Source organism: Chrysemys picta, chromosome 22 (assembly GCF_011386835.1).
Source record: "Chrysemys picta bellii isolate R12L10 chromosome 22, ASM1138683v2, whole genome shotgun sequence".
Lineage (NCBI taxonomy): Eukaryota > Metazoa > Chordata > Testudines > Emydidae > Chrysemys > Chrysemys picta.
The window spans coordinates 9,587,175-9,611,238 of record NC_088812.1 but is presented as its reverse complement, the minus strand read 5'-3'; the positions used below and the strand labels follow the sequence as shown (position 1 = coordinate 9,611,238).

The following is a 24,064-nucleotide window of genomic DNA, read 5'->3' as shown; positions in this document are numbered from 1 at the left end:
AGTGGTTCTCAACCAGGGGTACGTGTACACTGGAGGTACGCCGTGGTCTTCCAAGGGGTACATCAACTCCTCTAGATATTTGCCTAGTTTTACATCAGGCTACATAAAAAGCACTAGTGAAGTCAGTACAAACTAAAATTTCATACAATGACTTGTTTATACAGCTCTATATATCATACACTGACATGTAAGTACAATATTTTTATTCCAATTGATTTATTTTATAATTATATGGCAAAAATTAGACAGTCAGCAATTTTTCAGTAATAGTGTGGCTGTGACACTTTTGTATTTTTATGTCTGATTTTGTAAGCAAGTAGTTTTTAAGTGAGGTGAAACTTGGGGTACGCAAGACAAATCAGACTCCTGAAAGGGGTCCAGTAGTCTGGAAAGATTGAGAGCCACTGACTTAAACTGTTACCCCAGTGCTTGAGCTGTAAATCTCAGTTCAAATAGCAAGCAGTATGTAAATCCTGCATGACTACACCACTGTCCCACAAAAATTCTTCGTCTGCCCTCTCTGTAGCACTGTTCCATGTAACTTGAATGTAGCATTCATATTTAAAATAATGTTTCAACTATTGATTAGTTCAATAGAAATCATCAAAATTATTTGCATAAACAGTAGCATGTATTAAAGCAAAGGTGTCATGATAGCTTCAAAGCTGTCGGGATAACATACGAGAGTGAGAATCATTTTGTATATTTCCACAAACATGGTCAAACTGAGCGCTGGCATTTCTATGATGGAGTTTGGGGAATGTAAAAGGAAAGGAGGTGTAGGTATTCTAGCCATATGATAGAGTTTTCCAAACTCTATTAACGCATACCAAGCCACATTGCTGCTGTACGAGTCTCCCTAAACCACTCAGGATGCTAGCTGGTTTAACTTAGTGTAGTATATAGGACTAGGATAGTATTTCTTTAAGTACTTTGTGAGCACTCTACTGCTTCGAGACAGACTCGAATTTGAAGAAGGACTCCGAGATCTGACCCCATAGTGATAGGATTAGGGCTAGAAGACAAAGAGTTTGTCAGCACTGTAGTGCTATTCACTGTTGTCTATATTTTAGAAGCCATCAGAAATCACTGAGAACCGCAGGATAGGTTAAGCTAGACCTTGGATGTTGGCACATAGTTAATAAACATGGTTATTTGGGAGCCAGCTATGCCCGAGCAGTGTCTTCATATGAATTTTGCTGCGTAACACGCAAAACACACAACTTTAATAATGTGTTTTATTATTTTTATTAACACAAGGAAACAAATGTAGGTAAATGTTGACATTTTCCTGTTCTTAATTCATCAAACAACAAATTCCTTCATTTGTAACTAGTGTATAATGTCCCCAGACGGGGTGTACCAGACCCGCCGAGGCCCTGTGCTGGAGACCTTGGACCTTGTGCCTTGCCACTCCCTGCCCCAGAAAAGGGCAGCAGAGAGGGTCCTTCAAGCTGCCTAGAGTGGCTGTGTGGAACACAGCCAATCAGAAAGGGGATGAAAGGAGCAGCCAATCAGGGCCCAGCAGCATAGTATAAGCATAGGTGTGCGCAGCACATTTCGTTAGGGTGTGCACCCAGGGAGTCCCGCGCCCGTTCTGCCCCCATCCACTCCCTCCTACTTCCCGCCCCCTGACTGCCCCCCTCAGAACCTCCAACCCCCCTGCTCCTTGTCCCCTGACTACCTCCTCCTGGGACCCCTGCCCCAACTGCCCCCCAGGACCTCACCCCCTATCTAAGCCTCCCTGCTCCTTGTCCCAACTGCCCCCTAGGAACCTACCCACTACCTGTCCCCTGACTGCCCTGACCCTTATCCACACCCCTGCCCCCAGACAGGCCTCCGGGACTCCCACGCCGCTCCCTGCCCCCTGACAGCCCCCGCCCCCAGAACTCCTGACTCATCCAACCCCCCCCAGTTCCTTGTCCCCTGACCACCCCCTCCAGAGACCCCCACACCCTAACTGCCCCCCCCGGACCCTCCTTGCTCCCCGTCTCCTGACTGCCCTGACCCCTATCCATCCCCCACCCGTGACAGACCCCGGGACTCCCATGCCCCATCCAACCCCCTCTGCTCCCTGACTGCCCCCTCCAGAGACCCCCCCACTCCTAACCACCCCCCTGGGATCCCACCCCCTATCCAACCCACCCTGCTCCCTGTCCCTTGACTGCCCCCACCCCTTATCCAACCAGGGCTGGCTCCAGGTTTTCTGCTGCCCCAAGCGGCAAAAAAAAAAAGCCGCAGCAGCGCAATCGTGCCGCTCCACTCTTCAGCGGCAATTCGGCGGCAGGTCCTTCGCTCCGAGAGGGACTTGCCGCCGAATTGCCGCTGAAGACCCAGACATGCCACCCCAATAGCAGCCGGAGTGCCGCCCTTTAGTATCCTCCCCACACCTGCCTAAGGATCTGGGATGCAGTGGGGGTGGGGGAGGGGGTCTGGGGTGCAGGCTCTGGGATGGAGTTTGGGTGCTGGGTGCAGGCTCCGGGCTGGGGCAGGGGGTCGGTGTGCAGGAGGGGGTGAGGGCTGCAGGCTCTGGGAGGAAGTTTGGGGGCAAGAGGGGGTGTGTGGGAAGGGGGAGGGGGTGCAGGCTCTGGGAGGAAGTTTGGGGATAGGAGGGGGTGCAGGGGTGAGGGCTGTGGGGCTGAGGATGAGGGGTTCATGATGCAGGAGGGGGCTCAGGGCTGGGGCAGGGGATTAGGGTGGATGAGGGCTGGGGCTGGGGATGAGGGATTTGGGGCATTGGAGAGGCTCAGGGTAAGGGCAGCCTGCCCTGCCATTGGGGTAAGGGGCACTAGGACCCTGGGGCAGCAGACAGCAGTTGAGCAGGAATGTGCTACACCAGCAGCACAAGCAGGCACCGGAGAGGTGCTTTCTTTCAGGCAGAGACGCCCTGGGGTGAGGGTGGGGGGGAGGCAGGCGAGACCCACAGGGGGGGGTGGTGGCAGGCGGGGGCCGGCCCGGGAAGGCAGGGGAGGGGCCGGCGGCTTGCTGCTGACGGGAGAGTGGAGCCATTTGCCCACCCGTGCATTAGGGTGTGCCCATGCACACCCCGTGCGCACGCCTATGAGTATAAGCTGAGCTGCAGGGCCATTCTGAAATCAGTTCCTTACTAGAGTTGGGGGAGTGCTGTGGGAGCTATCGGACCTCAGACAGAGCCGTGCTGGTGGAAAGCAGGAGCTCTGGGCTGGTTGCTGCTGAGGAAGGGATGGGGATACTGGGAAGTGGCCCTGGGAATTAGAGCAGTGGTGTGGTGTAGATAAAGGGGCACGACGGACACTGCTATCTGCAGGGGTAGTGAGCGGACCACGGTCTTCCTCACCTGCCATTAGCCACTGGGGGAAGTGGCCTGGATTTTGAGATACCCCAGAAGGGGAACTGAACTCTTTAGTAGCCCAGTAGGAGAGCTGGGGCCTGAAACGCCCTCTGAGGACATTGCCTCCAGGGGGAAGCCCTGGAGTAAGGTCTGCTGTCAGAGCTGAAACCACTACTAGACTATGGGACTGATTAAGGATAAGGACCTAAGCCCAAGAAGGAGCTTTAGGGAGAGGAAGTGCAGGCACTGCACGCACTCAACCAGGGGTGCTCATGAGACATGAGTGCACCCCTCTACACTGAGTGAAAAAGTTCTTGCTGGATTTGAAACCCACGGACTATTGCTTGTTGTTGATTTGTACGTACATATGGTGTGTTAAGGGACAAAGTAAACCCAAAATAAAAATGGGGTAACATCTGTCAGGCCAGAAATCAAGGTTCAGCTCTGGGAGTGGCATAGCCTTCTCTCTCCATAACACAGGAAGGGTTACATGGGGTGGCAATTTGTCACCTCCCACCTGGCTGCTCTGTATTGGAGTATTGCATTATCAAGCAGTTAATAGTCCTTTGGCTTTGCAGCACAGGCCGGCCCGGGGCGCTGGTGACCTTGCTGGACACGGGCTCTTGCCCTGAGATATCTGTAACTAGCCGTGATTTCCATAGGAGCAGGGCCGGGCTCCTGCTGGTGCCAGGCTGGATGGTCGGGGGGACAGGTGTCAGGAGCAGGGCAGGGCCTGAGTGAAGCCAGCCCCGCGGTTAGAGGCAGGGAGCCCTTCACGGGCATTGCTTCGTGCAGCCGCTAGGCGTCCCCGCGCTGCACAGAGCCCCGGCCGCTGGGGGGAGAGGCCCCTGGTAAACAGCCGAGGCCAGGCTGGAGCCGAGCGGGGTGGAGGACGCGGGCTGCAGCCGGAGCTCGGTAAAGCCGGGTCCTTCCGCGGCAGGGAGGGCATTTGATGTCCTTGGCGCAGCAGCAGGGGCCTCTGTGTGGGGGTCGGGCTGAGCGTGGGAGTGGTCGGGCGGCCAAGCCCTCGCGGCGACGGGCAGAGGGGACAGAAGCGGGGCGGGGCTCTGCAGCACAGTGGCCCGAGCCTGCTCCAGGGCCGCTCTGGGCACGCTGCAGCCAGCCCGGTCCGCTCACCCGGCCCCAGCTGGCTCAGTGTGTGGGGCGGACAGCAGCCCTCCATCAGCCAGGCTGCTACATGGGGGGTGCAGAGCTGCAGCCCACAGATCTGCCCCTCCCCCCACCCAGCTCCAGGAGAGCTGGTATGGTGTGCTGGGGGGGGGGGGGCAGTGATTGGTGTCTGTGCAAGGGTGTGTGTGTGGGGGTGTTGGCTGCTTTCTGCGCAGGGCTCTGTGTGTGTGCGTGCGGCGGGGAGGGTTGACCTGTGCAGGTGTGTGTGTGGGGTTGGCTGCTCTCCATGCAGGGCTCTGTGTATGCGCGCGTGGGGCGGTGACCTTAGCAGGGATGTGTGTGTGTGGTGGGGGGGGTTGGCTGCTCTCTGTGCAGGGCTGTGTGTGTGCGTGGGGTGGGGAGGGGTGACCTGTGCAGGGGTGTGTGTGTGTGTGCGGTGGGGGGGAGGTTTGGCTCCTCTCTGTGCAGGGCTGTGTGTGTGTGCGTGGGGTGGGGAGGGGTGACCTGTGCAGGGGTGTGTGTGTGCGGTGGGGGGGGGTTGGCTGCTCTCTGTGCAGGGCTCTGTGTGTGTGTGCATGGGGTGGGGAGGGGTGACCTGTGCAGGGGTGTGTGTGTGGGGGGGGGTGTTGGCTGCTTTCTGCGCAGGGCTCTATGTATATGCGTGCGGCGGGGAGGGTTGACCTGTGCCTGTGCAAGGGTGTGTATGTGGGGGGGGAGGGGGAGTTGGCTGCTCTCTGTGCAGGGCTCTGTGTGTGCATGGTGTGGGTAGGGGTGACCTGTGCAAGGGTGTGTATGTGTGTGTGTGGGGGGGGGGGTTGGCTTGCCTGGGGGAGGCGGCTCTTGGGGGTTGCAGTAAGGGGGGGGCCCTGCAGTTTGGGTCTCTGGGCAGGCCTGAGCTTTGTCATATAGTGGAGGCTTCCTAGAGCAAAGCCGTGGGGCAGCTCCTGGACTCCTGCTGGCCCCTGCTGGGAGCCAGACTGGGCCGCATCTCCTGGGTGGCTGGAGTCACTGGTGCAGTGGTCCGGGCCAGAGGGAAGCCCTTCGAGCAGGTAGGAGGTGCTGCTGCAAAGACGGGAGGCCACCAGTGCAGTGATCCAAGGGCAGTAACTGGGGAGTAGCTGACAGGAGAGCCAGGCCAAGCAGCAGCCATGGCCAACTCCTTGCTGCTACTAGCCCAAGGTTAATTGCAGAAGCTGGGGCCACATGGGTCCCGGTCCTTGGGTTGGGAAGTGACAGTGACCGCTTGGCCAGCAGATCTCATCGAAGAGCCTGGGCCGATGTGCACCCCCTGAGCTGCAGTCGGTCCCAGGCCAGGGCATCCTGCAGCTAGAGCTGGCACCAGGGCTAAGGCCACCTACAGGAGCAGCCCCCAGGGCTTTGCTGGGAATTCAGGCCTGGGGGTTGGGCTCCCCAGCTGGGAGCAGTTGCAGTGCTGGGAGGGAGGCAGATTCACCTTCCCAGCTGCTGGATGCAGGCTGCAGGGCTCATGGGAGCTGCAGCCAGGTGGGCACAGAGGAAGAGAAGGAGTCCCACACAGCATGGATCTGCTGGGAGCTGATCCTGCACCACACGGGGCTGGGAGGGAGGAGGGCATAAGCAGGTGTGGAGCCTGCCCTGGAGAGCACAGGAGCTAGGGCCCAGTGCAGCATGGAGGATGGAGTTGGAGCCTCCTCTGATCTCACCAGGCACCTCCCCCTGCAGTGAGTTGGGGGGCCAGGCCCAACCCCAGTTTCCTACATGCTGGATCCCACAAGGGGAAGGGAACCGTGCATGGCTCAGTGGGCGCACAGCTTGCCAGGGCTGCACCCACCACCCCAACAGCCGTGGCTCTGCAGGCTGCCCAGGGCACCTTGCTTTCTCCGGCAGAAGCCAGCCTGGGCTGTGAGTTGGGGCCGGCGGAGCCATAGGCCCACTGTCATTATTCCCAAACACCTCCCCAAGGGGCCCCGGGGGCTGATCAGAGAGTTGGCCGAGAGTGATTGTCAGCCCGGCCAGTGGAAGCTTTTATTCTGGCAGGATGGGCAAACCCCGCCCCAGCCGGGCAGCCACAAGCAGGTTTCTTTTAAATAAAAAATAAATAACAAAATCCCAGTGCCCAGGCTTCTCCGTGCCTGCAGCTCCCCGCCTGCAGCTCCCCCCCTCAGCAATAACTTAACAATCAGTAGCATCTAGGGTTCTAGTGCTCCCACCCTGGCCGCAGCTGGGCTGTGGGGGCTCCATGACAGTGATGGGGTGCCTGGGGGGAGGTGCAAACAGCAGCTCAGCCAGGAATGGGGGGTGCCCAGGAGCTATGGTGGGGGAGGGTCCATGCCTGCTGAGCCCAGGGTTTGCTTCCCTGGGGAAAGGGGCTGCCCCAGGACTAGCAGCCTGAGCTGGCAGAGTTACACGCAGCCAGGGAGCAAGGCTCTGGCCAAAATCACCCACCACCCCCTGGCCGTGGGTCCCCTGGCTTCCCCTACAGGCCAGGCCAGCTGGGGCTAGAGCAGGCCCTGCTGATCCCTGATCCTGAGTGCAGGGCCCAGCCCTGCCCCCCATGGCCCCAGGAAGCCCAGGCCCTCTCTCGGGGTGGCAGGTGGGGCAGGGAAGGAGAAGCTGCTGCAGGAGAGATGCTGAGGGGCATGTCCCACAGCAGCAATGCGGAGGAGGGTGAGAGGAAATGACACTGCCCCTATACACAGTGCATGTAGGGGAGGAGGGAGAGGCAGTGTTTTCACCAAAGCACTCAGCCTGGGTGCGGGGACACAGGACTCCCAGGTTCTGGACTCAGTGCGGTGTTCAGGACCCCAGGGGGCGATCCAGGGGAAGAGAAGCTGGCAGAAGCTGGGGTTGGACCTAGAAGGGCCTGGGGGCACCTCCTCTTGGGAACCCCCCCTCACCTGAGTGGGTCATGCAGCAGCACCTGGCCGGGAGCTGAGCCCTGGCACCCAGCAAGGAGCGTGCAGGCATAGGGCCATGGAGGAAGGGTGTAGGGCCCTGGCTGCCAGCTTCACCCCGTGGCCCTCCATGAGGCAGGCAGAGGGCAAGTGAAGGGAGCAGCAAGGAAGGGCCATGGGCCTCGTGTGTGTGGCGGGGACGGGGACGGGGTAGTCCTGCCCCAGCATCCTGCCCTCATCCCCATCCCCTACCAGCGGAGGCTGCTGGACTGGGCCCTGCTGTCCCTTGAGAAATGCAGGGCCTTGGAGTGAGCAGCAACCGCGTGTAGCTGATACAGTAGGTAGCTGTGGGCCGCCCTGGACCTGCAGCAGCGCTGGCCTGGGTCAAGTACTGGCTGATGGAGGGTGCTGGGCCCAGTGGCCGCCACTGCACCCTCAGGTGAGCCCGGGCCAGGCTTCACTGCACACTGGGAGATGTAGAAGGGCTGCTGACCCCGGCAGAACCCTGGCCATTCACTGAGTGGAACCAGGCTGGCCTCAGGACTCCAGCAGCAGATGGAGGCTGGGGGCTCCAGCGCAGGATGGGCTCCAGTGCCCCAGCTACATGCAGGCTGCAGTCTCCTAGTGCCAGCCCTGGGCCTGCAGGCTCCATCTGTCTCAGTCCGGGAGCAGGCGGCTGGGCTCACTCCTGGGGCAGGGAGTTGCGGTGCCGCAGACTCTTCTCCTCATCCTGGAAGGAGAAGACACCGTGTGATGGCACAGACCCAGCCCTCGGGGAGAATAGGGCCCGGCCAGCCACCAAGGGGCAGGAGGGGGCAGGAGTGTTGCTGTCATGATGGGCCCTTGTGAACTCAGACTAGAGTCCAGTCAGTGGCTGAGTGAAGAACACACACCCCGTCCCTCCATCCAGTCCGGAGTGAGACTCCTGCGTACCAGGAGAGCTGCCACAAGGGCAATCACCCTGCCTCTTCCCAGGCCAGGGCAGGGACGATTCAGGCCTGTTTAGTGAGAGCTGGGTAAGGACAAGCCACGTGGCCAGGAGCCCCCCTCCTCCCACGCACACCAGGGTCATCCAGGGCAACGTCTGGGTCCAGACAAGCCCCATGTTGCGATGGGTTGGGCTGGTCCCCATTCTCAAGAGGGGAAGCTCCATCTCCCACACGACTCTTAGCCCCACCCCCAGGATCTGGCCTCTCTGGGCTCCGGAGTTGGGCAATGCCAGCCTGAGAGCAAGGAGCCCAGGAGCTGGCACAGAGCGTGTGAACGGGAACCCCCCCCCCCCCCGAGCAGTGGGGGAGTGTGGAGAGCACCCCGTGGGGAGCCTGCAATATTTGTGCAGGGAAGGGGGGCATGGTCCTAGGGGCTGGGGAATCCAGGCCCACCCTTGCTCCCTGGAGCATGGGCAGCAGCATTGGGGACCAGCGCTCCCTACAGCTGCCAGAACAGTGACACAGACGGAGCCCCACCTCGGCCAGCTCCCCCATCTGGAGAGGGCCCCAGGAGAAGCAGCTGGGCCCAGCACACGCCATCCCCAGGGAGCAGAGGCCAGAGCTTAGTCTCAAGTACCTCAGTGTGGGTCCACTCAGCCGGTGCTAACAGCTCCTCCTCTCCCCGCGCGGGGTCCAGCCCTTCCTCCTCGTACTCCGTCAGGTAGTCAGATTCCTCACCTGGGATGGGAGCACACATGGAGCTGGCAGTTGCTCCTGGCCTGGCCCTGGTGCCCCTCAATCCTGACCCACAGTCCCCCCTTCTAACCCAGCCCTAACCCCCCTCCCCCAGCCTTGCTGGGGCCCCAGAATCCTACTGGAGTGACATAGGCAGAGAGCCCTGCATCGCGCCCCCTGCCCCCACTCACCATCAGCGTAGCCATCGGACAGGTAGCTCTTGGCCGGCTCGATGCGAGACACAATCTCGGCCAGATCAGTGAACCCCGCGCTGGGGCAAGTCAGCACCTGGGGGGTGAGAGCCAGGCTAGAGATGCCCCCGCCAGGTAGCCCTGGGGGGCTGGGATACAGGGAGGAAGTGCAATGAGGGCTGAGCTAGAGAGCGGGTGGTTCAGGAGGGCTCCAGTGGGTGAGGACAAGGAGTGGGGGGCATTGTGGCAAAGGGTGTGGGTCAGGTTCTCACCCCATGCAGGTGGCTCTGAGTCCAGCCTCGAGGGGATCCCCCACTTCGCCAAGGGGCTCGGCCTAAGGACAAAGGGACCAGAGCCACACGGCGGCCCCAGCTGGAAGTGGGGTCTGCACTGATGAGGGAGGGCACTTCCTTGCCAAGCGCCCCCACTCCCCCTGGAGCCCCCAGCCCTACTGCTTGGGGCACCAGGGCTGAGGTGGTTGTTCCCCTTCCCCAGGCACTGGCGCTGTGCCATGGGGCTGCCACAGCCAGGACCCTGTAGGAACGTCAGCTTGGCATAAAAGGGAGCTAAGTTGCTGGAATCTGACAAGACACAAACTGTAGCTACCCATCCCCTGCTGGCTCATGCCCCACTGTTGCCCCCTCACTCACATCCATGCGCTTGCTCTCGTAGAAGTCGGCCGAGCGCCGGTCCTTCACCATCTTCTCAATGATGTCGCCGCGGCTCCAGCCGCTGAACACCACCTTGCCGTGCTGGTAGCCCACGTCCTGCATGAGATGGATGGGTAGGGTGAGGGGCCCACTCCTTCCAGCCAGCTGCGGGGGGACTGGCCAGGCCAGGCAGCACCCGCTGCAGAGCATGACATGGATTTGCCCTGGGTGCTCCAACGCAGCTGCGGGGCTGCTCCCCACAAGGGTGGCCATCAGATTTCCAACTCATCCCCACAAGCAGGGCCTCTCCCTCCCCAACCTGGGCACAGCCAGTGGCCCAGATCGGGGCCTCCCACCCTCCCCACCACAGCCAAGTGCAGCCTCCAGTCTCCCACCCCCTGCTGAGCACTGACCCCCGCCCCCCAGATCAGAACCTCCCACACTCCCCACCCCCGCGGCCCAGGCCATCTGGACTCACGTAGATCTCGTCGAACTTGCCAAAGTCCATGGTTTTGAAGCGATCGATGGGCGGGCGAATGTATTCACAGTAGGAGCTCGACTTTACCACCTCCAGCTGGCGCACACACGACACATAGGCCAGACGTGACTGGATTTCCGCCATGTCGGGCACCTGTATGTGTGTGGGGAAAAACAGGAGTGTCCTGCAAGGGGGTGGATCAGCCCCACCTGGGACAGCATCCTGGGGCGGGGGCTGCAAGGGACAGTCTCTCCTACCTTCTGCAGGTCTGACTCCCCCCCAGCTGGCTCAGTCCAGCTGAGTGGCCGGAGCCGGATCCCAGCAACTGCCACTGGGGCATCAGGAGTGACTGTGCCCAGCCAGCCTGAGGGAAGCCACTGGCTGCCAAGGCAGGCCCGCATGCTCAGGCAGGAGCCACCCTGGGAGGCGGGGGCTGTGGCGGAAGGGACCCTGCCAGCACCTAGGGCTGTTGCTGCCCTTGAGGTAGGGAGCAGAGGAATGGCAGGGGAGAGGGATGGTGAAGAGCCCCAGCCCTGGGTGGGTGGGGCCTGCCTGCCTCCCCTCACATGGCCCCCGAGCCTGCAGCATGGGACGGGTGTGGCCCAGGTGGCCAGGGTGAGGTGCCCGGAGGCAGCAGGAGAGATGGGGCAGGTTCCCCTTGGAGGGGGCTCTCAGGCTCGGAAGCCCCCAGGGCAGGGCAGGGCAGGGCTCACCTTAACCTTCTGGGCCCAGGGATTGAGGCGTTTCCACAGCAGCCACCAGCCTGAGAGGCTGTCGCCATAGTTGCAGAGGTCAGTCTCGTCCTGGCTGCCCACGTCGATGGCGACCACCGTCTTGGCGCCCATGTTCCGGGCAATGTCCGCTAGTGTCAGAGAGAGCGCGTCAGGGGCGGCGGCCCGGCAGACAGTCGCACTGCCGGCTCCCCATGCTCCTGCCTGCTGCCATTAGGGCAGCTCCCTGCCCCAGGCCCCAACCCTCAAACACAGCTGGGGAGCAGGGCAGAACCCCAGCAGGAGGTGGGAAGCAAAGCCAGGTTTGCAGCAAGCACTTTTCTCCCCTCCTCCCCATTTGCGTGGGAGGCATGAGCAGCGTGAGAGCGGGCGGGGTAGGTGGGGGTGGCTCCGCTGCACCAGGGAGTCCAGGGACCCCCACTAGCACTGCCCAGCTGGCCAGGCGGTGAGCTTCCCAGTGCAGGGTCCAGCATGGCCAGATCTTCCCCATCCCCCCTCCGACTTTCTCTGTGTGAAGTGCAGGTGCAGCTCACCCAGCCTGCCCCTGCTGGCTCTGTTCTGCCTGGGAGCTCCCCCTCCATGGCACATTCAGAGGGCAGTAGGAACCAGCAAGTCATCCCGTGCAAGGACCCCTGGCCAAACAGGCTGCAGCAGGACTGTCCCATGCTGAACTCTGGACTCGGAGCTTCGACAGGGACAGCCCGTCGCAGTGCTGGGGAGGGCCCAGTGCAGCTCCAGGGGCAGAGCACAGCTGCTGGAGCAGTGTGTAAATGGCTGTCTGTCAAAGACCTGCTGAAGGCTTTACCCAAGTCTGTGACTGCCAATGGGTGCAGTCGCTTCTGTTAGACTGCATGGAAGGAGCAATGAAGCCCCTGTATGAGGTAACTGTAAACAGAAGCCATTGCCCAAAGCTCTGGGTGAGTACATGGCAAGGCCAACCATACGCTGAACTGCGTGAGCTGAAGGCTTCCCTGTAAGTTTTTGTAATATTGTTTGGAAAGTGTGTGACTCAGTTTCCCTATTGTATAATGCCACCCCCTGACAGGTCTGGGGTGGTTTGAATGAACTATCGAGAACTGTTCCCATATGGACAAAGTTGTCTCGGAGACACAATGACCGGACAGTGACTGTTACAGACTGGGAGCTGAGGGGAGCACAGCAGGACAGCAGCTGAGACAAAGAGAGCAGGTGTATGTGAGTGGAGGGGGTTAAGATGGCTGCTGCCCAGCCGGAAGATTGAGAATGCAGGAGGTTTAGAGCAGAGGCTACTGCTAACGCAGGCTCTGAGTTCAGACCAACCTGCCCCCTTTGCAGGGCCGGCTCTGGCTTTTTGGCCGCCCCAAGCAAAAAAAAAAAAAAAAAAAAACCCTGCGGTGCAGCCAGAGCGCGGGTGCAGGGGGACGGGGGGGGGAAGAGGCAGCGGGCAGGAGAGAGAGAGAAGGGGGCAGCCAGGGCTACAGCAGGGGCGCTGCCACGCGGCCCCTCCCACTGCACCGCCTCCTGCCGCCTCCTGCGAGGGCTCCGCTCCGGTCGGCGGGGAGGGAAGGAAGAGGACTGCCCTGCAGGGCGCTCTGGTTCTCCGCGCCGCCGCCCCCTACAGGGCGGCTGGAGCAAAACAAAACAAAACAAAACAAAAGGCGGCTGTGCCACCCTAGGACTGGGCCACCTCGAACAATCTGCCGCCCCAAGCACCAGCTTGCTCAGCTTGCTCAGCTGGTGCCTGGAGCCGGCCCTGCCCCCTCGGTCCTGGAGTCCAGATGACTAATGAAGAGGGCGTGGTCTGAACAGGCTGTGCGGTGTCACTGCCAATCCCTGCTGGCTGCATCGCTGCCGAAGGGGTTGAGTCTCTCACAGGGGTCTACCCTCAGCTGGACTCACCGGCAAGAAGCGGGGGGCTAGAGCCTGAAGTCTCAGAGTCGTGGGGCTCGCCCTTGCAAAAAGAGGAGGCCTGGGGCCTAGCACAACCATAGGGGCATCCCGAGCGGGATGGGCACCCTGGGACACCAGGACAGAGGGGGGACTGGTTCAAGCTGGGAGGACCTGAACACCAGCAGCCGGCGGCAGCAGTAGTGGTGGGGGTGGCCATGACGGGGAGCAGAGACAGAGCTCTGGGGGTACAGGACAGGCAGCTGGGAAATTGGGACCAAGGAACTGCTGCTGTTTGCTCCTGCTGCTCCCATGGGCAGGGCCGGCTTTAGGCCAATTCCACCAATTCCCCCGAATCGGGCCCCGCGCCCAGTGGCAGGGTTGCCCAGAGTGGGGGGCAAGTGGCAGAGAATCCCTTCCCTGGCTAGAGGCACCTTTTTAATTTTTACTCCCCCGGCAGCGCTCCAGGTCTTTAGCAGCGGGTCCTTCACTCGCTCCGGGTCTTTGGCGGCACTTTGGCGGCGGGTCCTTCAGTGCCGCCGAAGACCCGGAGCGAGTGAAGGACCCGCCGCCAAAGACTAGGCGCGCGGCTCGGTGAGTACAAGCCCCACATGTTTTTTTTTTTTAAGTCATCCCTGTCAGGGCCCTGTCGAAACTGTTCGAATCGGGCCCCGCACTTCCTAAAGCCGGCCCTGCCCATGGGAAGAAGGCTGGGGGCATTCTCAGCCCACAAACAGAACCACCCGGCTCTCCCTGGAGGAGGAAACCCCGGCAAGGCCTCACTTCACTGGGGCTGAAGCGGGACAGGCACATTCCAGGGCCTGACAGGTCAACGCTCAGCCCAGCTCCTGCATGTAGCGATGGGAACTACCACTCGTGGAGCCCACCCGGCCCAGACTGGTGCTAAGTTCCAAGCAGCCAGACCCTGCCCCTCCCTGTGGCTGCCGGCCCGCGCTGGCACCATTTGGCTGCAGCATGGATCAACAGGTGCTGATGCATGAGGCTGAGCTCAGTGCGACTCCACGCAGCTGCAAAGGGAACCTGGTTCCTTGGGACCTGAGGCTGTTTGCTCTGGAGCAGGGCCGGTGCCACCATTAAGGCAAACTAGGCGGTTGCCTAGGGCGCCAAGATTTGGGGGCGCCAAAAAGCGGTGCCCCCAATTTTTTTTTTACAGCGTTCCTGGGCTGGGCTGCCGGCGGCGCGCTGACATGTGCGGCTCAGACTCCCTCTCCCAGTGCAGCAGCCGCTCCACTTCTCCCGCCTCCCAGGCTTGCGGCGCCAATCAGCTGTTTGGGGCCGCAAGCCTGGGAGGGGAGGAGAATTAGAGCGGGGGCGGCGTGCTCGGGGAGGAGGCAGAGCAGAGGTGAGCTGGGTGGGGAGCTGCCACATGGCTCCCCGGGGAGGGGGAACTGCCACGGGGGGGCTCCTCAGGGCGGAGGCGGGAGCTGCTGCAGGGCTGGGGCGGGGCGCAAGGTGGAAGTTTCGCCTAGGGTGCCTAGGGAAACTTCCTTGCACCGGCCTTGCTCTGGAGCCTCAGGTACAAGCCTCCCACGTCTCTGCTTGTGGGGCCGGGGCTGAGGGAAAAGCTGACTCTCTCCACGGGTAAAGAGCTGGGTGCGGTTCCAGCTGGGGAGCAGCCTGGGGTTCTTTCGTGGCCTTTGCTCCAGTTTAAGAAGCCCTCACCCAGGCCAGGGCCCAGCACTGCAGTTCCATAATGTCCAGCCCTCAGCCTGACTCCAAGGGGGAGGCAAAGCAGGGACCCCCTCACCCCCATTCCCCACTTGGGATGCCGGGGACAGCAGACAGCAAGAACGCAAAGCAGTCATTGGGGAAGAGCTGTTCCCCCCCCCCCCACATATAACATGAGTCTGCCCAGCTGGCCGTGGGCCCAGGTGCTGCACCAGCCCCGCAGGGTGATGGGAGGGAAGCCCCCCTCTCTGAGCAGGATCCACACTTCGGGCAAGTTCCTGGTTTTAACAACAACAACATTCCTCCGCACCCACAGAAGGGCAAGAGGAAGAGGGCTCTAGTGCTGCGGAGACACCAGTGGGGATGGCGATGGAGATGCGTGCCAGGGCAGAGCCAGGCAACGGGGGCAGAAAACACTGGCAGCAGCAGTGCCTCCCTCAGTGGCCTGCTTCGCGGTCTGTGAGCAGCGTCTCCATCGGCGGCAGATACTTGCCTGGCAGGTTGTTGATGTAGCCACCGTCCATCAGTAAGTTGCCATCCTTGGGGTCACAGAGTGGCGGCAGGTACCCGGAAAGGGTCATGCTCGCTCGCACATACCGCCACAGCGAGCCTAACCGGCAGGAACAGACGCAGTCAAGAGACAGCCTCTTGCAGGCCCTGAGCCCTGGGGGAGGGAGGGCGCCCCTGGCACCCAGGCTGGGGAATCTGCATAGTGCGACGATAGGCATGGCCCTTGGAGCCAGCAAGACACTAGCCAACTGCCTAGAGCTCAGCCAGGGGGTAGGGGCCCATCCTTGCCCCTTGCTCTGGAACAGGTGGTGCCTTGGATTGACTCCCAGCGCCTCCCCCAACAAGGTGCAGATTTCTCAGCTCGAGCAGCACATGTCTGGACAGGGTGCTGGGATCCAGCCTGTGCCCTCAGGCCTGTCAGAACCAGCCCTCGCCAGGGAAGGACGAGCTATGGCATGGAAGGAGGCAGTGGCTGCAGCCCAACTTGGGGCAGCCATGACAGAGTATGGTGGGCAGGGGTTGCAGCCAGTTGCCACCCCGGCCCAGCCTGGCCCTCCCTTCCAAGCCACGCAGGTCATCCCCGTGGCCCAGGGCCCGAGGAGCGCATGATGCTGACCTGGGACATTGTTAACATAGCAGCCGTCCACAAGCAGGTGGCTGTCCTTGGGGTCGCAGAGAGGAGGCAGGTATGGGGGATAAGATGCACTGGCTCTGACGTAGCGCCACACACTGCCTGCTGGAGGGAGAGGAGACAGTCACAGGGGACGGGGACAGCACAGACGGAGAGAAGACAGGAAATGACATGACAGAAGCTTTAGAAATCCAGATGCCCGCTTTGGAGCAGGGGTACTCGGAGGTCTCCCCAGCCTCGCGGGGAGAGGGCACATCGGCACAGACATGGGGCGGTCTGTGCTAGGAGTCAGGCTGGGTGTGGGAACAGGTGTCCCCTGCCACCCCCAGCCTAATAGAGGGACAGGCCCTTGTGACATACCCGGAAGTCCGCCCCCCTGCCCCCACCAGCAGAGGAGGGACCAATTCCCTGAACACCCATCCCCCTCAGCCCACTCCAGCTAGTGGTGGCTACACTGACAACTGGGCTGGGCTATTCTACCTACCCCGCCTTGCTGGCTCTCTCTGCCATGGGCCAGTGCCAGGCCCTGGCCCAACGAGACGCTGCTGTGTGCTTGCTGGCAGAAGGCTGCCTGGCAACAGGCACATGGGCATGTTGTGACCAGCACTCAAGGGGCTGCTGGACCCCTGGGGCCAGGCCAGCTAGGGAATGAGGCTGTGCAGACTATGAATTCAGTTGGCTGTCAGGAGCTCTTTGCACGACTTTGCCTCAGCCTGCAGCCTCCACCTTAGTCAGAGCTCTTCACTGCCTGTTGGGCTGACATTCCAGCAGGGCAGTGGTGCAGGGCTGACCACAGAGGGTCGTTAACTGGGATGGATCACACCTAGCCAAGACACTGGCTCCCCCACCCCCTATGCCCCAGAAAATGGTTTGCTTGGCAACACCACGAGGGAGGATTCTGGTCACCTGCGGAGGCTGACCAAGGAGTTGCCTGGCAGGGGCTGGAAGCAGCTTTACCGGAGGTTCTGCTCCCTGGTCAGCCTCCGCAGGTCTCTGGCCCTTTTTCAACAGCTCAAGGTAAGGGAAGCTGCTGAGGGAGCCAGATTCGGAGAGGGGACCCCCGCCTCTCTGGTGCCCTCAAGGACTGCCTGGGACGCGGGAGCAAGTGAGTGGCCCTGTGCTCAGGAGGGTGGTGTTTTCTATAGGATCTGTACCCTCAGGGTGTGTTTCTCATACTTAGGTAAAGAGCACTTGTGTCACATGGCTGTGCACCTATGCTACACCTAGCCCAGGGCCCTGGAAGAGGGGACGCAGCAGCTCACCTTTTCAGAGGGGCTTGGGAGAAGGCATTTAAGTTACTGGGGAATCTGAGGGGTCAGCATTGAGCTCGGGGCTGGTGAGAAGCTATGTAGTCACAGTACGCTCAGGAGAAGGGGCTAGATAGATGGGTGCACCCCAAGGGTATGCCTAAAGGAGCCCAAGCTGAGGGCTCAGACCCTGGGGATCCAGCAGCTAGGTGCCCTCACAGCAGCCTGGTGGGGAGCTGGCAGGGTGCACCAGACCGGATCGGTGATAGGAGTGCCCTGCTGCAATGGCAGGGCCAAAGGCAGTGGGGTTGGGCCGAGCTCCCCCGGCAATGGGCTGCCAGGGCTCAGAGCCAGAAGCCCAGCCGAGTGCCCTCCTGTAACCTTGGAGAAACCCAGCCAGCATGGCCAGAACATGGGACAAAGGGCGAGTAGGGCAAGCCCAGGGCACAGACGCCAGGACAGGACTGTCCAGGGCCGGAGGCTGCAGCACAGGCTGGGCACTGCTGGTCCAGGAGAGATTGAGGCACATGCTGAGATGGTGGTGCAGGGAGTCCCCAATCACTGCAGGAGGCAGAGGCCCCTTCCATGGGCTTCGGGGGAAGGGCTTCGGCTGTTGGCTCTGGATGCCAGCTGAGGACCCCTGGGTAGGACAGCAGGATCCTGGTAGGGAGGAGGCCTTCCCCTGGCACCTCCCCTGGAAGAGAGCACTCACACAGAGACACAGCAGAGCCAGCCCTGCCCCTCCCTGACCCATCTCCCTGTCCCTGTCCCTCGGGCTCAGTGAGTTAGGGGTGAGTGGGGGTTAGTTGGCGTTAGGACAGACAAGCAGGCAGAGTGAGAGCCAGGCAGTTACAGCTGCCAGGCGCCCCGTGGACAGACATGGATGGATCAATGTCCCAGGTGAGATCAGGCGCCTGTGACAGACAAGGCATAAGATGAGGACCAAGGGCAGAGACTGAGTTTGAACCAGCAGCACCCCCCACCTACCTCTCCTGGGAGCCCCCAACCACCACCATCCTATTGCAAGGACAGAACGCTACCCCTTGTCCGCCCCAGCCCCGCCACACGCACCCCCCTCCACCTGCCTCCCCCAAGAGCCTCCAACCACCACCACCTGAGCGCAAGGACAGAACATTGCCCCTTGTCTGCCTCAGCCCCAGCCTCACCACACCCCCACCCACCCCCACAGCAGGCCCTCTCCTCCACCCAGAGCTCCCAACCACCACCACCCAAGTGTAAGGGCAGAATGCTGCCACAGCTCCCCCCACTGACCCAGAGCAGCCCCTGCTGCTAACATGCCATCCAGCTGGCCCAATGGGGGTGTCAGATGACAGGAGGGCTGCTCAGGCCAGCCGTGAGGGGCAGGGGGCAGCAAGGTTAGTGTGTCCCACAGCCCCATCTTGTGTTCTCCCCACATAGTCAGGGGTGGGGGGTGTTACCAGGGGTTATTGAGTAGCAGAAGTGTTACAAGCAGGGAATGGGAGAGGAGCCAGACAGTGACCAAGTGGGCAGCAGAGTGTGCGGATGGGCAGGGGGGCAGGGGAAGGGAGGGACTCGCTGTGGGCCCCCCAGCTCTGACCAGAAGCAGCGTCAGCAGCTCTTGGGCCTGGGTTCTGCTGGCCCAGGCCAGCCCTTGCTGCCCCCAGAAAGACAGGAATGGTGTCTGGCTGCTTGGGGATTCTGGGCCCTGAGGGCAGGTGATTAGGGGGATCCAGCAGCTCCTGCTGCCCAGGGCAGAGCCATGGGTGGGGGAAGCCCCCTGGCCCTGGTGTTTGGCCCCAGTCAATTCGGGCTGAGTGCTCCCTATAGGGGGTGCCCCAGCCCCTGGGAGAGCAGCAGGGGTTGCTGCCCCGGGACAGCACTGCTGCGGAAGGAGGGGGTGTCCCAGAGCCTGGCTTTGCCTCTGGCACACCCCTGGCAGCAGAGCCCTAGTGCTCCCTATGCCACCAATGGCAGCTTCTGCCCCGGCTCTCTCGCAGGGGTGGGGGCAGACAAGGGGGGGTGTCTCTCCTTTATTTCAGCCCATCACTCCTAATTAGACCCCTGGGGCCCTGCCCTGTCAGCCCCTGCCCTCCTTTCAGCCCTTTCCTGTAACATTATCCTTCTCTGCAGGGCAGGACGCTGAGGGGCCCTGCCAGGTGTGGGGGCAAATGGGGCAAGGGCAAAGACATCGAGATGGCCATGCCCAGCCCAGTCCCTCGCTGTGTTAGTGGATGGCTTGGCAGTCGGGTGGCCCATGCCAGCTGATGTGGGCTAGGGGTTACAAGCACTGCTCCCTGGGGGATGGGGGCACTCTCTAGAGCAGGCGATAACCTGCTCCCGTCCTTAGAGACATCAGCTCAGCGCCTGAGGGGCAGCACCGCTCAGCTAGGGTGGCCAACCCTCCAGGTTTGGCCTGGAGTCTCCTGGAACCGGCATCGATCTCCCAGTGACTATTGAAACAATCCAGGAGATTTTAATAGGCTATTTTAAGAAAATGACATTATGTCAGGTTGGAAAAAAATCCCCCGAAATAGCATAGGGATGCCAACTCTGACTGAAGCTGAGCCCAGGCCTGGCATGGCCACGTGGGCCCATCGAGCACACACACAGCAGGGCTCTTTGGAGAGAGCCAGCAGGGGCTGAGACAGGCCAGTGGGGCCCATTACTCTCAGCAACCAAGCAGGCTCCACCCCACATGCTGCGCTACTGGCTCAGGGTGGGGGGCAGGGAAAGGCCTCTGGCCCTGGGCCCTCACAGGAGCCGGATGCTGAGGATTTGGGCCCCAACAGCCAGGGCGCCATGCACCTGGTGCAGCCTGGGACACGCCGCGGGTGTGGGGTGCAGGCGCTTACCGTCCTTGTGGACCCGCATGGCCGAGGCTGTGATGTCCGTCGTCACGTTGAAGTAGGGGAGCCACAGATCCTGCAGGGGCACAAAGGGCTAATCAGAGACATGTTACAGCCCAGGATGCCGCTGCGGGGGCTGTGCAAGGCACCACGCCCCTTGGACAAGGCTGGACTCCAGGGAACACAGCTGCCAGCAGGGGGCGTTGCTCAGGGCTGCCCAGCGAGAGGCTACTTTGAGTGTTCTGCACTAGGACCCCCGCCCAGCTTCCTGGACCCACCTACCTCAATCTGCTTGTCCTGGAAGACCTTGTTGATGCTGGTGTTGAAGGCCGAGCCGGAGAACATGGAGGTGATGGGGTAGGTGAGGTCCAGGACCGTCTCAAACACAGAGTTCATGCTCTGCAGGAGGAGGGCGAGGGGTCACTACGCGGGTGGCGCGGCCCAGCACAGGCAGCGTTCTGAGTCCAGGCTCATGGGGACAAGCGGGGAGGAATGTCGGGGAGACGGCAGCGAGCCTGAAGCTCCCAGGACACTCACCCACTGCACGTGGCTCCGAAGCGGGATGGTGCCCTGGCGCAGCCCCTCCACTTGGCATGCCAGCCCCGGAACCGCTGGTGGGGGTGTGGCATGTCCTCCAGCCAAAGCACCGTATGCCAATTAGCATGACGGGTCGTTACTGGGGATGTTGCGATTCCCACCGGAACCCCCCTGCTGCCCTAACCTGCTGCACGCGCAACAGAGGCTGCCGTGCCTAGCAGCACAATGCTGAGGCACACCATGGGGCTCTCTGCTCCAAGCCAAGCAGACGTCCCAGGGCCAAAGGGAGGACAAACCCCCACAGCCTGCAGGGGATTTGCCTCTGAACCCACAGGGCAGAGCTGCATAGCATGGGCAGAGGGCAGAGATGCCAGCAGCAGAGAGAGCCTGGAGGTTCTACGTGGCCCCTCAAGCAAACTGATCAGGCCCCAGTGCATGCTGGGACCTCTGTATTGCTCCCAGTGCAGCCCTGGGCCTGGCTGCCAGCGGCTGTGGGGAAGGCTGGGTCACGGGGTGGCAGCTCTGGGAGGGGCTGGTTTGGGGAGTTCTCCTGCTCCCACCCTCCCAAGTCTGCCCCACCCCCACAGCAGGCCTTGCCCCTCACCTTGGCCCATTCACGGGCACGCTGCTTGGTGCGCACAGCACTGCGCTCTTCAGCATAGAGAGCCCCGATGAAGGAGCCAATGGATGTGCCCCCGATCAGGTCAATGGGGATCCCGGCTTCCTCCATGGCCTTGATCACCCCAATGTGGGAGCAGCCCCTGTGGGAGGGAGGGAGAGGTCAGAGGCCAGTGGGAGGCAGGGAGCCTACCCCAGGGGCCATCACATGGCCCCGAACTCTGCAACCTGCCACGCAGCTGCTATGCCTCCAACGGGCCAGGTGGCCAGGATGTCTGCGATGGTGCTCCCAGCATGCACTGCTCCAGGCAGGGTGGTGGGCGACAGGGTCACTGTCCCAACCCCACTCCATGGCCCTTATTGGGAGGCAGTGTTTGTGTACCAGTAGGGACATGGGGCTGGGAGCCAGGACTCCTGGGTTCTATCCCTGGGTTTGTCCCCCCTGCCCACTGTTAAGCTGGGGTTGTGGATGCCTATGGCCCCCCATTGGGGCTGGTTTGCGCCTGGGTGCAAAGGAGTGCCATGGGAATTCAGTGCCCCAGCCAGGCCCTGTCTGAGCCCCTACCTGGCCCCTCCTCCTCCCAGCACCAGGGCAATGCTGTTGCCGGTCAGGACCCGTGCCAGGCGGGAGAAGTCGCTGTGCCGGTCAGCGTCCTTCTCGAAGACCTTCGCATACATCTCCCTCTGCAGAGCAAGGAGCGAGAGTCAGACAGGTTGCCACCCCCAAAGCAACCCCCATACAACACGCATGCATCCCCAGAGCCCACTCCCCACCCCACAGCAACTCCTTCCCACACACACAGCACCCTCCCACCCCCTTATAACAGGGAGCCCCCTGGCTCTGCACCCCGCACTCCAGAGAGGTCTGATGCCATCACAGACTTAGGCCAGGCTGGCATCAGGCTCTGCCCAGGTTAACACCATGGAAGGCAGCAGAGGCACCACAGGGACCAGACTGGCCTGGGGGTCTTTTCTGAGACAACAGCTCTGTGCCCACCCCCATGGGGTCTTGTCTTCCTTAGCACAGACAGCTTCACCGTGCAACACCATGTTGCACCAGCCCAGAGGGTCCTGGGGACGAGAGGGACAGTACCAGCTTGTTGGGGCTCCGGCGGGAGAAGACACGGCGTGGGCACTTGATGTGAAGGTGTCCTGAGCACCAGCTGCGCATGTTGAGCCACTCAACAGTACGGGAGGGGCTGGGGCCATCCTCCCGGTGCAGCAGAATCAGCTGCTTCAGGGCACGCACGGCTGTGTTCTCCAGCATCTGCTCCAGCTGCAAGGGCAGAACAGGGGCCCCTAGAATGAGCCAACTCCACGGTGGAATGATCCCCGCCCTGGCACAGCACACACAGCCCCATCCCAATGCACAGATGCCCTCCCCGCCCCCCACGAGCCTCCATCCCTGCACGACAAACACAGCCCCCTGCCTCTGCACAGCCCCCTCAGCGGGCAATTCCCCCCCCGCCACCCTACCCTCCCAGCATGAGCCGCTGCAGCCCAGCCCAGCTCATAGCTCCCCCCTCAGGATGAGCTCCTACCCCTGCATGGCTCGCACAGCCCTCCCCAGCAGGAGTCTGGAGGGAAGTTGCAGAAGGGACTTGGAAGCTGGTCACAGATTCCCACACCAGAAAGGACCACTGTGATCATAAAGTCTGACCTGCCTGACACAGGTTAGAGAACTGCCCCCAAGGATTCCTGGAGCAGATCTTTTAGACCAGTGGCTCTCAACCTTTCCAGACTACTGTGCCCCATTCAGGAGTCTGATTTGTCTTGCGTACCCCAGGTTTCACCTCACTTCAAATCTACTTGCTTACAAAATCAGACATAAAAATACAGTATTACTGACAAATTGCTTCCTTCCTCCTTTTTACTATACCATTATAAAATAAACCCATCAATTGTTGGCATCACTGAAACTTGGTGGGATAATACACATGATTGGAATGTTGGTGTGGATGGGTACAGCTTGCTCAGGAAGGATAGACAGGGGAAAAAGGGAGGAGGTGTTGCCTTATATATTAAAAATGTACACACTTGGAGTGAGGTAGAGATGGACATAGGAGACGGAAGTGTTGAGAGTCTCTGGGTTAGACTAAAAGGGGTAAAAAACAAGGGAGATGTCATGCTAGGAGTCTACTACAGGCCACCTAACCAGGTGGAAGAGGTGGATGAGGCTTTTTTTAAGCAACTAACAAAATCATCCAAAGCCCAAGATTTAGTGGTGATGGGGGACTTCAACTATCCGGATATATGTTGGGAAAATAACACAGCGGGGCACAGACTATCCAACAAATTCCTGGACTGCATTGGAGACAACTTTTTATTTCAGAAGGTTGAAAAAGCTACTAGGGGGGAAGCTGTTCTAGACTTGATTTTAACAAATAGGGAGGAACTCGTTGAGAATTTGAAAGTAGAAGGCAGCCTGGGTGAAAGTGATCATGAAATCATAGAGTTTGCAATTCTAACGAAGGGTAGAAGGGAGAACAGCAAAATAGAGACAATGGATTTCAGGAAGGCAGATTTTGGTAAGCTCAGAGAGCTGATAGGTAAGGTCCCATGGGAATCAAGACTGAGGGGAAAAACAACTGAGGAGAGTTGGCAGTTTTTCAAAGGGACGCTATTAAGAGCCCAAAAGCAAGCTATTCCGCTGGTTAGGAAAGATAGAAAATGTGGCAAAAGACCACCTTGGCTTAACTACGAGATCTTGCATGATCTAAAAAATAAAAAGGAGTCATATAAAAAATGGAAACTGGGACAGATTACAAAGGATGAATATAGGCAAATAACACAGGAATGCAGGGGCAAGATTAGAAAGGCAAAGGCACAAAATGAGCTCAAACTAGCTACGGGAATAAAGGGAAACAAGAAGACTTTTTATCAATACATTAGACACAAGAGGAAGACCAAAGACAGGGTAGGCCCACTGCTTAGTGAAGAGGGAGAAACAGTAACAGGAAACTTGGAAATGGCGGAGATGCTTAATGACTTCTTTGTTTCGGTCTTCACCGAGAAGTCTGAAGGAATGCCTAACATAGTGAATGCTAATGGGAAGGGGGTAGGTTTAGCAGATAAAATACAAAAAGAACAAGTTAAAAATCACTTAGAAA

The 24,064-nt window shown here is 60.3% G+C and overlaps 1 protein-coding gene across 11 annotated transcripts in view; it reads right to left on the bottom strand.

The window, feature by feature from the left end:
* Positions 1 to 6,431: 6,431 nt before the first annotated feature.
* Positions 6,432 to 24,064, bottom strand: part of LOC101934815 (patatin-like phospholipase domain-containing protein 6) — an 85,464-nt gene continuing 67,831 nt past the window's right edge. For 5 of the 11 annotated variants that reach the window (XM_065576299.1, XM_065576302.1, XM_065576310.1 and 2 more), the window contains 13 exons: positions 22,048 to 22,230; positions 21,520 to 21,638; positions 20,941 to 21,097; positions 20,082 to 20,198; positions 19,806 to 19,875; positions 15,710 to 15,829; positions 15,077 to 15,193; positions 11,011 to 11,159; positions 10,298 to 10,450; positions 9,820 to 9,936; positions 9,170 to 9,266; positions 8,881 to 8,981; positions 6,432 to 8,044 (listed from right to left, as the gene is read on the bottom strand). In XM_065576299.1, coding sequence (XP_065432371.1) covers positions 7,997 to 8,044; positions 8,881 to 8,981; positions 9,170 to 9,266; positions 9,820 to 9,936; positions 10,298 to 10,450; positions 11,011 to 11,159; positions 15,077 to 15,193; positions 15,710 to 15,829; positions 19,806 to 19,875; positions 20,082 to 20,198; positions 20,941 to 21,097; positions 21,520 to 21,638; positions 22,048 to 22,230 — 1,548 coding nt within the window. In that variant the 3' untranslated portion in view covers positions 6,432 to 7,996. The remainder of the gene's footprint in view (positions 8,045 to 8,880; positions 8,982 to 9,169; positions 9,267 to 9,819; positions 9,937 to 10,297; positions 10,451 to 11,010; positions 11,160 to 15,076; positions 15,194 to 15,709; positions 15,830 to 19,805; positions 19,876 to 20,081; positions 20,199 to 20,940; positions 21,098 to 21,519; positions 21,639 to 22,047; positions 22,231 to 24,064) is intronic. The other 6 variants (XM_065576304.1, XM_065576307.1, XM_065576301.1 and 3 more) reach the window with 5 other exon arrangements.